This window comes from Pristiophorus japonicus, chromosome 16 (assembly GCF_044704955.1).
Source record: "Pristiophorus japonicus isolate sPriJap1 chromosome 16, sPriJap1.hap1, whole genome shotgun sequence".
Classification (NCBI taxonomy): domain Eukaryota; kingdom Metazoa; phylum Chordata; class Chondrichthyes; family Pristiophoridae; genus Pristiophorus; species Pristiophorus japonicus.
In genome coordinates this window covers 44,480,479-44,494,493 of record NC_091992.1, presented here as the reverse complement: position 1 = coordinate 44,494,493, position 14,015 = coordinate 44,480,479, and the positions used below count along the sequence as shown (strand labels likewise).

At 44.0% G+C, this 14,015-nt stretch overlaps 1 protein-coding gene across 4 annotated transcripts in view; it reads right to left on the bottom strand.

Moving 5' to 3' along the window:
• Positions 1-14,015, bottom strand: part of LOC139226469 (elastin-like) — a 435,956-nt gene that overhangs the window by 157,491 nt on the left and 264,450 nt on the right. For all 4 annotated transcript variants that reach the window (XM_070857261.1, XM_070857262.1, XM_070857263.1 and 1 more), the window contains exons 32-33: positions 3,541-3,576; positions 723-806 (exon numbers count right to left, since the gene is read on the bottom strand). In XM_070857261.1, coding sequence (XP_070713362.1) covers positions 723-806; positions 3,541-3,576 — 120 coding nt within the window. The remainder of the gene's footprint in view (positions 1-722; positions 807-3,540; positions 3,577-14,015) is intronic.

The following is a 14,015-nucleotide window of genomic DNA, read 5'->3' as shown; positions in this document are numbered from 1 at the left end:
AGTGGGGATAAAAACGTAGTTGCTGCTTGCTCGTTTCCAATGTGAAAAGCTTGCGACCGGCAGAGGATAATCAGTTGGGCATCCTGGACTCCGCTTTGGTGCCCAAGGCCTGCTTGATTCAATTTTCATGAAGGCCTTTAAATGAGTTGCAGGACTAGGTCTGGATGTGGTGAGTCATGCGCTGGGGCATACTAGAATCACAAAAGGGTCCTGCGATAATCACAGGACCATAAATGAAATAACCTATTAATTCTTTTAAATAGTTTGCACCCGACACCATTGAAACAGTCCAATCCAATAGGGAGCACTTCCACCAAGCTATGTGGACGTGCCTCCTACCCACCATGCTGGAGACTTAGGAGGCCGTATATTGTCTGGAAAATGGGAGTGGTGAGAGCAAATTTCTCGGATAATGATTGTGCTTGCTCAAACCTGGGGCTCCAATTTATAGGAGGCTCCCAGTTCCAAACAAGGCAGGTAGGGGATCCAAAGTCTCCTCTTGGGAATCTCAGTTCACTTTGTTCTTGTAATTTGCCTGACCGGGGATTCAGGCTGCATTTGCATGATTACTGCAGCATTGATACAAAGTGAGTGACTACAATAATATTGTAAAAGTACGCTAACAGTTTGCTGGTTTGTAAAACTGACAATAATAAATCTTACACTTATCATTCAACTCATCTTAATGAATCTAACATGTTGTTAATAAGAGATCGAATTACCTGGAAGACCTCCTGGAACACCTCCAGGTACAATCCCTGGAAAGCCTCCAGGTACACCACCTGGAACGCCTCCTGGTACACCCCCTGGAACGCCAGCACAGGAGAGTTACAATCATCAATATGTCAAATTATCCAAAATAAGATCATACTTTTGGTACTACACACATAGAATTATGTAGATAGAATTCATAGAATATATAGCACAGAAACAGGTCATCCGGGCCAACCAGCCCATGCCAACATTTATGCTCCACTCAAGCCGCCTCCTGTCCTTCCTCATCTAACGGGGAAGGATGGGAGGAGGTTAGAGAGGTCGATTCCCCTCTGCCTCATATGCTTGTCTAGTCTTCCCTTTAATGCATCTATACTATTCGCCTCAACCAATGAAAGGAAAGATAGATTACAAAAGTAAACTTGCGCAAAACATAAAAACAGATAATAAAAGCTTTTACCGATATATAAAACGGAAAAGAGTGACTAAAGTAAATGTTGGTCCCTTAGAAGATGAGAAGGGGGATTTAATAATGGGAAATGTGGAAATGGCTGAGACCTTAAACAATTATTTTGCTTCGGTCTTCACAGTGGAAGACACAAAAACCATGCCAGAAATTGCTGGTCACGGGAATGTGGGAAGGGAGGACCTTGAGATAATCACTATCACTAGGGGGGTAGTGCTGGACAGGCTAATGGGACTCAAGGTAGACAAGTTCCCTGGTCCTGATGAAATGCATCCTAGGGTATTAAAAGAGATGGCGGAAGTTATAGCAGATGCATTCGTTATAATCTACCAAAATTCTCTGGACTCTGGGGAGGTACCAGTGGATTGGAAAGCAGCTAATGTAATGCCTCTGTTTAAAAAAGGGGGCTGACAAAAGGCAGGTAACTATAGGCCAGTTAGTTTAACATCTGTAGTGGGGAAAATGCTTGAAGCTATCATTAAGGAAAAAATAGCGGGACATCTAGATAGGAATAGTGCAATCAAGCAAACGCAACATGGATTCATGAAGGGGAAATCATGTTTAACTAATTTACTGGAATTCTTTGAGGATATAACAAGCATGGTGGATAGAGGTGTACCGATGGATGTGGTGTATTTAGCTTTCCAAAAGGCATTCGATAAGGTGCCACACAAAAGGTTACTGCAGAAGATAAAGGTACGCGGAGTCAGAGGAACTGTATGAGCATGGATAGAGAATTGGCTAGCTAACAGAAAACAGAGTCAGGATAAATGGGTCCTTTTTGGGTTGGAAATCGGTGGTTAGTAGTGTGCCACAGGGATCGGTGCTGGGACCACAACTGTTTACAATATACATAGATGACCTGGAAGAGGGGACAGAATGTAGTGTAACAAAATTTGCAGATGACAAAGATTAGTGGAAAAGCGGATTGTGTAGAGGACACAGAGAGGCTGCAAAGAGATTTAGATAGGTTAAGTGAATGGGCTAAGGTTTGGCAGATGGAATACAATGTCGGAAAATGTGAGGTCATCCACCTTGGAAAAAAAAAAACAGTAAAAGGGAATATTATTTGAATGGGGAGAAATTACAACATGCTGCGGTGCAGAGGGACCTGGGGGTCCTTGTGCATGAATCCCAAAAAGTTAGTTTGCAGGTGCAGCAGGTAATCAGGAAGGCGAATGGAATGTTGGCCTTCATTGCGAGAGGGATGGAATACAAAAGCAGGGAGGTCCTGCTGCAACTGTATAGGGTATTGGTGAGGCCGCATCTGGAGTACTGCATGCAGTTTTGGTTACCTTTCTTATGGAAGGATATACTAGCTTTGGAGGGGGTACAGAGACGATTCACTAGGCTGATTCCAGAGATGAGGGGGTTACCTTATGATGATAGATTGAGTAGACTGGGTCTTTACTCATTGGAGTTCAGAAGGATGAGGGGTGATCTTATAGAAACATTTAAAATAATGAAAGGGATAGACAAGATAGAGGCAGAGAGGTTGTTTCCACTGGTCGGGGAGACTTGAACTGGGGGGCACAGCCTCAAAATACGGGGGAGCCAATTTAAAACCGAGTTGAGAAGGAATTTCTTCTCCCAGAGGGTTGTGAATCTGTGGAATTCTCTGCCCAGGGAAGCAGTTGAGGCTAGCTCATTGAATGTATTCAAATCACAGATAGATAGATTTTTAACCAATAAGGGAATTAAGGGTTATGGGGAGCGGGCGGGTAAGTGGAGCTGAGTCTACGGCCAGATCAGCCACGATCTTGTTGAATGGCGGAGCAGGCTCGAGGGGCTAGATGGCCTACTCCTGTTCCTAATTCTTATGTTCTTATGTTCTTATTCCATCTGGCAGTGGGTTCCATATTCTCACCACTATCTGGGTAAAGAACTTTCTTCCGAATTCCCTGTTTGATTTCTTGGTGACAAACTTATATTGATGGACAAAGCCGTTGTAATAAAGACCTGACAGAATTATGGAACTCCTGGCTCGTATTCCAAATTCTCTGTGTAATCAGAATGGATATTGTTCAGTTTATGGAACTCCCAACTCAGTACAAAGCAACATCTTCTCAAAGCCGAAGTCAATTCAGCCAAATTTCAGAATGGTATTTCTTGCTAAAAACACTTCACAATGTTGTTAAATATACAGTAAAGTGAGGAGAGCTGATGTTAATATTTGGAGAAATCTACCAGTCATGAGGAAACCACTGTAACTGGGCTTGAAATGTATTCTTTGATTGTTGAGGGATTTAATTATTATATACATTCTATACTTATCAAGAAAATGTTACCATTAATATTCTGTGCATACTAATACTATAATAATTGATGCTTTTACAAATTACTAAAGTAGAAAGACTTACCTCCATATTTAGCAGCTTTAGCTGCCGTGTATCCACCTACAATGACAGAGGATTAACATGTTAGGGCAGAGTAGAGACTAGCTACGTACAGAGTGGTACAGTGAGTAACATTCTGAAGATCAACAGCACCACCTCATTTCACATAAACTCCATTTCTGAAATAATCAATAATAATGCAAATTGTTTGAATCCTACAAACAAAATGTAGTAATGTTTAATATCACAGGAAAACATGGAATAAGAAAAGGTTATTTGCCCATTAATTCCCGACTCTTAAGAGTACGTGCAGTTTACCTTATCATGGATTTATAGGAAAACCTGACTATTCTTTTGTATATGAGACGGCATCGCAACAGGTTGCTTCCAAAATGCACTTAAGTAGCAAGGGAAAATGTCTCACAAAATAAATTCTGATGCCTAATGGGAGCACAGAGAAGATTGCTGAACAAAGGTTGCTCGAGTATCCATTGGGCTGGGCTAACAACAGAATTCCTAGCTCAATGGATACTCCAGCAAACCTTGTTAAGCAAGTGATAAATAATACTTTATCTGAACAATTGCACACATTGATTGGACCTCTTTGGGAGTATTGTTTGAAGCTTCATCATTCAATGCGTGGAAAATGTTGAAACTGTTACAGAATATTAACAGGCAGCGTCAACACATCTTGTGTTTCTTGGAACTGCAATAGTGCTGCTCCCATCAACATCACACTTAGCCTCCCAATGGAACTGGCCAACAATGATTAAAGTTTGCCAAAAGATCCATGACCGCAAAATTTGGTGATCTAGTGCTGGCCATTAATGCTGGATTTGCTAAAATAAAATGGTGGCTACTTCACTTCCGCCAGCTTCCAGAGCGGAACACGCATCCACTATTTTGGGGAGGTAGGTCGCACTGCCATTGCCTGCGCACTCTTCCCACATGTAAATATACAGAAGGTGATGTCAACTGACGTGCAACGCCCGAGTTGACGCAAGATTGATTTTGGACATCGCCGCTCTGAATACTGCTCTCTCCAGGACAGACACGTGGTTGTCAGATGACCAAGGCTGGGAACTGAATATTCAGGGTTATTTGACATTTCGGAAGGATAGGCAGAAAGGAAAAGTGGGGGGAGGTGGGTGGGAGTAGCTCTGTTAATAAAGGATGAGATCAGTGCAGTAGTGAGGAATGATATTGGCTAAGATCAAGATGTGGAATCAGTTTGGGTGGTGATATGCAATAATAAGGGAAAGAAGTTACTGGTGGGAGAAATCTATAGGCCCCCTAACATTAGCTACACTGTAGGACAGAGTATAAATCCAGAAATAATAGAGGTTGTAAGAAATATATGGCAATAATCATGGGCAATTTCAATCTTCATATTGAGTGGACATATCAACTTGGCAAAGGTAGCCTGAGGGAAGAGTTCATAGAGTGTATTAGGGATGGTTTCTTCGAACAATACATTGTGGAATCAACCAGGGAGTAGACTATTTTAGATCTGCTAACGTGTAATGAGACTGAATTGATTAATGATCTCATAGTAAAGGATCCTCTTGGGAAAAGTGATCATAGCATGGTAGAATTTCTAATTCAGTTTGACGGTGAGAAAGCTAGGTCTCAAACTCGTGTCCTGAACTTAAATAAAGGCAATTGCAAAGATATGAAGGCAGAGTTGCCAAAAGTGGACTGGCAAAATAGATTAAAGGGTAAGACGGTAGATAAGGCATTTTAAGAAGATATTTCATAACTCTCAGCAAAGATACATCCCAGTGAGAAAGAAAGACTAAGAAAAGGATGAATCATCCGTGGCTAACTAAGGAAGTAAAGGATGGTATCAAATTGAAAACAAAGGCATACAATGTTGCGGAAGACAGTGGAAGGCCAGAGGATTGGGAAATTTTTAGAAACCAGCAAAGGACGACTAAGAAAATAATAAAGAGAAGATAGTTTATGAGAGTAAACTAGCAAGAAATATAAAAACAGACAGTAAGAGCTACTACAGGTATATAAAAAGGAAGAGAGTAGCTAAAGTAAAGGTTGGTCCCTTAGAGGATGAGACTGGGGAATTAGTAATGGGAAACAGGGAAATGGCAGAGACTTTGAACAAATATTTTGTATCGGTCTTCACGGTAGAAGACACTAAAAACATCACAATAATTGATAATCAAGGGGCTATTGGGAGGGGTGAAACTTAAAACAATCACTATCACTAGAGAAAAAGTGCCAAACAAACTAATGGGACTAAAGGTGGGCAAGTCTCTTGCACCTGATGGCCTGTAAGCTAGGGTCTTAAAAGAGGTGGCTGCAGAGACAGTGGATGCATTGGTTGTAATCTACCAAAACTCCCTGGATTCTGGAGAGGTCCCAGCGGATTGGAAAGCCGCAAATGTAACGCCCCCATTTAAGAAAGGAGGGAGACAGAAAGCAGGGAACTATAGACCAGTTAGCCTAACATCTGTCACTGGGAAAATGCTGGAGTCCATTATTAAGGAAGTAGTAGCAGGACATTTAGAAAATCATAATACAGTCAAGCAGCATCAGCATGGTTTTATGAAAGGGAAATCAGGTTTGACAAATTTGCTGGAGTTCTTTGAGGCTGTAATGAGCAGGGTGGTTAAAGAGGAACCAGTAGATGTCATGTATTTGGATTTCCAAAAGACATTTGATAAGATGCCACATAAAAGGTTACTGCACAAGATAAGATCTCATGAGGTTGGGGGTAATATATTAGCATGGATAGAGGATTGGCTAACTGACAGAAAACAGAGAATCGGGATAAATGGGTCATTTTCAGGTCGGCAAACTGTAACTAGTGGGGTACCACAGGGATCAGTGCTGGGGCCTCAACTATTTACTTTGAAGGTCCTTGTACTTGAAACACAAAAGTTATCATGTAGGTACAGCAAGTAATTAGGAAGGCAAATGGAATGTTGGTCTTTATTGCAATGGGGATGGAGTATAAAAGTAGGAAAGTCCTGCAACAACGGTTGGTGAGTCCACATCTGGAGTACTACGTATAATTTTGGTCTCCTTAATTAAGGAGGGATATACTGGCATTGGAGGCAGTTCAGAGAAGGTTCATGAGGTTGATTCCTGAAATGAAGGGGTTGACTTTTGAAGAAAGATTGAGCAGGTTGGTCCTATACTCTTTGGAGTTTAGAAGAATGAGAGTTGATCTTATTGAAACATATAAAATTCTGAGGGGGCTTGACAGGGTAGATGCAGAGAGGATGTTTCCCCTCGTGGAGGAATCTAGAACTAGGGGACAGAGTTTCAAAATAAGGGGTCGTCCATTTAAAACAGAAAGGAGGAGAAATTTCTTCTTTCAGAGGGTCGGGAATCTTTGGAATTCTCTACTCCAGAGAGCTGTGGAGGCTGGGTCATCGAATATATTTAAGGTGGGGATAGACAGATTTTTGAACGACAAGGGAGTCAAGGGTTATGGGGAACGGGCGGGGTAGTGAAGTTGAGGCCAGGAGCAGATCAGATCTTAGTGAATGGCGGAGCAGGCTCGAGGGGCCAAATGATTTACTCCCACTCCTATTTCTTATGTTCTTATGTTTCCAAACTACGCATAAAAGAATGTGTGTGCGGCAGAGACCTTGCCAGCACTTCTTAAAGAGGCACGCACATCTTTCAGGTAAGTTTAAATTTTAGCTTTTGGACCGTAATTTTTTTTTTTTACTTTGGATGATAAAGGAACACTACTTGGTCACATTCCTGGGGGATCTAGTTGTAGTCCTCCTTGGGCTGCAACATCACAATAAGATGAAGGAGAGGCACCAAAGGGGACAAGCTGCTTGCAGAGGGAAGAGAAAGAAGCAGAAGAGGAGGAAGAGGAAGAAAAGGGACAACCCAGATAGCCCCTTTCTGGCCCTAATACCTGGGATACCACCGCCTGTGAACTTAACCCAAATTCCCCTTTCAACATTTGTCCCACACCTTACCTTCCCTCTGTTACAGACCATCACAGTGTCCTCTTGGCCACAATGCTGAAATAAAGCCTCCACAAAGCCAACTTTCCAATCCAAATTTATCCTTACATGCATCCAACATTACATCAAGAAATCAACTAATCACCCTTGTGCATTTCCTTAGTGAGTGTCTTGCGAATGTCTTTGCCTATCCTAGTGATGTGACACAGTGCTACACCAGTGGCTGCAGCTTGGCTGTTGGAAGCCTGCTAACTTTCAGTGGACACTGCAGATGGTCATGCAGGGCGACCTCAAGGAGCTGGTGGCTGCGAGTGTGAAATCGAGTGACAGTGTTTCTTCTTCTTCACTCTCCTCTCTCTCTTGGTCAACCACCAGCTGGGCAGGCCATATTTCTTGTGACTTCCTAATTTCAGACACACAAGGGTAGGGTTCTGGGGAGGGCGGGAAAGCAAGAGGTGCATGCTTCTTGTAAATCAGAAGATACTGTAGGATGAGGGGGGGGGGAAGTGAAATGTGAGAAGGAGGATAACATATGAGAATACCAGCATCTTATATTTTTTGAGCACCGCCGCTGGCCAAGGTCTCAGCTATTCACTTGCCAAGAATGTCCAGGACCATCTCCTCCAAGAGGTTGAAGTCAAGCTATGAATGCGAGGCATGTTTCGTGTTTGGTAGAGATTGTCAGTTGGTGAATGATGGGTGGGTTGGGGGTCGGGTCGTGCACTGAGCACTGTGCGAGGCTAGCGGTGCAGTTGGTAGGAGATGGTATTTGAAGGCACTGACTGTCATGTATCTCACAATACTGTACATAGCTGTATCTTACCATGCTATACATGACTGTAACTAGAGATGACCTGTAACCACAACCAGGGGTGCACTTGCAGGAGACACTGGATACCTGTTCCACACAGGTATATAAAAAGACAGGTCTCAGGCAAGTGTGGCACTTGAGAGCTGTGTAATAAAGGTGCAGGTCCTGAGTGACCTTGACTTCAGCATGTGCCTCGTGTGAGTCTGTACTGCAGGGACAGGACTTTACACTGACCTTGACCACTCATCTGAGGTCATGAAACCTTTTTGGGTACTGGAGCCAAATCCTGGGGACAATACTGCTGACAGTGACCATCTTGGTGATCTAGTCACACATCCTTCTTTCTGAAGGGCCGCCTGGCCCTCTGAGAGCTCAGGATATCTCTTCTAGTGTTGACGCCCTGCACAAAGCTCAAATGCTGCGTCCGAGACCATGGGTGCCCTTTTCCTGACCTATTGACCTCATTTGTGTTAGTGCTGAATCACACTTTGCGTTTTTTAGGTGCAGAAGACAGTTCAGCTTTAAGAGCTAGAAACTGCCTTGAAAAGGAGCAGGCTGGCTAAAGGAAAGGCAGCCTCGCTCCAGCGACACTAACTTGGAACCCCTGCTAAGTGCACAGCCTTTCAAGCACTGTAATAGCCGCTAGGCTGTGAGCTACAATCATTTAAATTAGCAGGTACTGCCTGTGCTTTCTGAACGGGCACAGGCATATCTCACATCACAGTGCCCGCGCCCATTTTTGGACCTTATCATATTTCACCCCCCTCCACCCGTGTTTCTTCCCAATTTACCCCTCATGTTTCTTCCCAATTCCTCTGAGGTAACCCAGGAAAACTCCTGGGTTTTGGTCAAATAGGACAACCAAAAGAAAGAACTTGCATTGATCACATTCTCAGGATGATCCAAAGCACTTCACAACTAATAAATTACTCATGAATTGAAGTTACTGCGTGATGTAGTCAAATGGGGAAGTCAATTTTCACTGAGCAAGATCCCACAAACAAACACTTGAATAATCAATTAATTTATTTCTTTGGTCATGCTGGCTATGGGAGGACAATTCTCTGTTCTTCCACAAGTGGAATATTTGTATCCTTGTGAACCATCAGATTAGAACAGTGTAAATCTCATTAGAAGATGGCATTTCCAACAATGTCAGCCTAGTGCACGTGGTGAATTACTCGAGTAGGGATTAAACACTTAGGTGCTACTTGCTCGTTTCTCACATGAAAAACTTGCGACCAGTGGACTCGGATGCAAGACCCGTCCATCATAAAGCTCGGGCAGTTCTGTATATAATGAGGGAGAAGGTCATATCACAGGTTGAATTTAATGAATGGGCCAGCCCCATTGTTCCTGCGCTGAAAAGTGATGGCACAGTCAGAATCTGTGGAGACTACGAGGCTACGGTCAACAGGATTTCGAAACAGGATCAGTACCCGTTACCGAAGGCTGATGACTTGTTTGCAATGCTAGCCGGGGGGGGAAATCGTTCACCAAACTGAACTTGACGTCGGCGTACATGTCACAGGGGTTGGTCGAGATGTCGAAGAGACTTACGTGCATTAACACGCATAAAGGACTGTTTATTTATCACAGGTGCCCTTTTGGAATTCGCTCGGCTGCAGCAATATTTCAGAGGAACATGGAGAATCTACTGAAGTCCGTTCCCAAAACCATCGTGTTCCAAGATGACATCCTGATCCGAGGAACATCTGAACAACCTAGAAGAGGTTCCACATCATCTGGACAAAGTGGGACTCAGACTGAAATGCTCGAAGTGCGTCTTCATGGCACCAGAGGTCGAATTCCTGGGGAGGAAAATTGCTGTCGATAGCATCAGGCCTACGGACGCGAAAACCAAGGCCATCAAGAATGCACCCAAGCCGCAGAATGTGACGGAGCTGCATTGTTCCTGGGACTACTCAACTACTTCGGTAACTTCTTACCTAAATTGAGCACCTTATTAGAACCACTGCACATGCTGCTAAGAAAAGGCGACAACTGGGTGTGGGGTGCGTCTCAAGACAGAGCTTTTGAGAAAGCCACTAATCTGCTTTGCTCTAACAAGCTGCTGGTACATTATGACCCGTGTAAACGTTTAGTATTGGCCTGTGATGCTTCGTCATATGGAATTGGTTGCATACTCCAACAAGTTAATGAGTCGGGTAAACTTCAACCAGTCACGTGTGCTTCAAAAAGTTTATCTAAAGCGGAAAGAGCCTACTGCATGGTAGAGAAAGAAGCACTAGCCTGTGTGTATGGGGTTGAAAAGATGCATCAGTACCTGTTTGGTCTTTGGTTTGAATTGGAGACAGATCACAAGCCGCTCATTTCACTGTTCTCTGAAAACAAAGGTATCAATACCAATGCTTCATCCCGCATCCAGAGATGGGCGCTGACATTATCCGCTTATGATTACGTCATTCGCCATAGACTTGGTACTGAGAATTGTGCCGATGATTTGAGCCGTCTGCCGTTGCCCACACCAGAGGTAGAAATGCCACAACCGGCGGACCTATTGTTAGTTATGGATGGTTTTGAGAGTGAAGGAATCCCTGTCACGGCTCAACAAGTTAAGACCTGGACCAGCCAAGACCTGATTTTATCGGTGGTGAAGAGTTGCATCCTCAAAGGTGAACCAGTTGATATGGTGTATTTGGACTTTCAGAAGGCTTTCGACAAGGTCCCACACAAGAGATTAATGTGCAAAGTTAAAGCACATGGGATTGGGGGTAGTGTGCTGACGTGGATTGAGAACTGGTTGTCAGACAGGAAGCAAAGAGTAGGAGTAAATGGGTACTTTTCAGAATGGCAGGCAGTGACTAGTGGGGTACCGCAAGGTTCTGTGCTGGGGCCCCAGCTGTTTACATTGTACATTAATGATTTAGACGAGGGGATTAAATGTAGTATCTCCAAATTTGCGGATGACACTAATTTGGGTGGCACTGTGAGCTGCGAGGGGAATGCTATGAGGCTGCAGAGTGACTTGGATATGTTAGGTGAGTGGGCAAATGCATGGCAGATGAAGTGTAATGTGGATAAATGTGAGGTTATCCACTTTGGTGGTAAAAATAGAGAGACAGACTATTATCTGAATGGTGACAGATTAGGAAAAGGGGAGGTGCAACGAGACCTGGGTGTCATGGTAAATCAGTCATTGAAGGTTGGCATGCAGGTACAGCAGGCAGTTAAGAAAGCAAATGGCATGTTGGCCTTCATAGCGAAGGGATTTGAGTACAGGGGCAGGGAGGTGTTACTACAGTTGTACAGGACCTTGGTGAGGCCACATCTGGAGTATTGTGTACAGTTTTGGTCTCCTAACTTGAGGAAGGACATTCTTGCTATTGAGGGAGTGCAGCGAAGGTTCACCAGACTGATTCCCGGGATGGCGGGACTGACATCAAGAAAGACTGGATCAACTGGGCTTGTATTCACTGGAGTTCAGAAGAAGGAGAGGGGATCTCATAGAAACATTTAAAATTCTGATGGGTTTAGACAGGTTAGATGCAGGAAGAATGTTCCCAATGTTGGGGAAGTCCAGAACCAGGGGTCACAGTCTAAGGATAAGGGGTAAGCCATTTAGGACTGAGGTGAGGAGAAACTTCTTCACCCAGAGAGTGGTGAATCTGTGGAATTCTCTACCACAGAAAGTTGTGGAGGCCAATTCACTAAATATATTCAAAAAAGGAGTTAGATGTAATCCTTACTACTAGGGGGATCAAGGGGTATGGCAAGAAAGCAGGAATGGGGTACTGAAGTTGCATGTTCAGCCATGAACTCATTGAATGGCGGTGCAGGCTCGAAGGGCCGAATGGCCTACTCATGCACCTATTTTCTATGTTTCTATCTCTCTATGATTGGTCTGCCATACCCAAGCAAATGTGTGAGGAGACCAAACCTTACATTCGTCGCAAAGACGAACTGTCTATTCAGTCGGATTGTATACTGTGGGGCGATCGTGTTGTTATGCCCAAGAAAGGGAAAGAGAAATTTGTACGTGAGTTACATTGCACACATCCCGGTATTGTAATGATGAAAGCTATCGATAGGTTTCATGTATGGTGGCTGGGAATTGACTCTGAGCTGGAATCATGTGTGCATCAGTGCAGCACTTGCATGCAGCTCAGCAAAGCATCAGCGGAATCGCCGCTGAGTCTGTGGTCGTGGCCATCCAAACCATCGACTTTTCAGGTCCCTTCCTAGGGAAGATGCTTTTAGTTGTGGTGGATGCATATTCAAAGTGGATAGAGTGTATAATCATGTCATCCAGGACATCCACAGCTACCATTGAGAATCTCAATGTCATGTTCACGACACATGGTCTGCCTGACATTGTTGTTAGCGATAATAGTTCGTGCTTCACCATCAGGAGTTTAAAGAGTTCATGAAACTCAATGGTATCAAACATGTAAGGTCAGCACCGTTCAAACCTGCATCCAATGGGCAAGCAGAACGTGCTGTATAAATCATAAAGCAGAGTATGAGGCGAGTAACCCAAGGGTCACTGCAGACCTACCGATCATGCATACTGCTTAGTTACAGGACAAGACCACACACGCTTACCGGGGTCTCGCCTGCTGAACTAATGATGAAGAGAGGTCATAAGACCAAGCTATCTCTTGTACACCCTGACTTGAATAATCATGCTGAGTATAGAAGACAAAGTCAGCAAGGGTATCACGATCGCGCAGCTGTGCCACGCGATATTTCTGTAAATGATCCTGTATATGTTCTGAATTATGGTCAGGGTCCCAAGTGGATCGCTGGTACTGTCATGGCCAAGGAGGGCAACAGAGTATTTATTGTCAAAATGGGCAAACATGCAGGAAACAAATGGATCAAATAAAGCTGCGGCACACAGACGAACTGGAACAATCGGAGAAAGAGACAATCGACGACCAACCAACCTACCCTCAATCATCAGAGGACTCAGTGGTTATCAGTGAATCGGGACTTTCAATCTCTGACATGTTCAATGAAAATGGACTTTCAATCCCTGACATGGCCATTGCCACTCCCACCAGGTCGGCCACCCAGCCACCAGTCACAACAGACTCTGAACACTCACCCAAGGCTGGAGTTGAACTGAGACAGTCAACCCGGACCGTCTCAATTTGTAAAAGACTGTGTTAATATCACAGAAGGGGGTATTGTCATGTATGTATTTTTGGGATCACTAGCCACTAGATGGCATCACTGTTGGAGGCCATTGGGCTGCACGCACGGGTGTATAGCCCAAGTATAAAAGGCCAGCCATTTTGTATATTAGTCACTTTGGGCCTTAATAAAGCAGAGCCAAGGTCATACCTCTTGGCGTTAAACAGTACTCAGTCTAACAGTTATAGCATACACAACAAGAATGCAATTCAGCTTTAAGAGCTAAAAACTGCCCGGAAAGGGAGCAGGCTGGCTTTAAGGAAGGCGGCCAGTCTCGCTCCAGCGACTCTAACTTGGAATCCTGCTAAGTGCACAGTCTTTCAGCACCACGATAGTCGCTAGGCTGTGAGATACAATCATTTAAATTAGCAGGCACTGCCTGCGCTTTCTGAACGGGCGTGGACATATCTCACATCACGGTGCCTGCGCCCTTTTTCGGACCTCATCGTATTTCAGCCCCCATATTTCTTCCCAATTCATCCCCCATGTTTCTTCCCAATTCCTCCGAGGTAACCCAGGAAAACTCCTGGGTTTTGGTCTAATAGGACAACCAAAAGAAAGAACTTGTATTGATCACATTC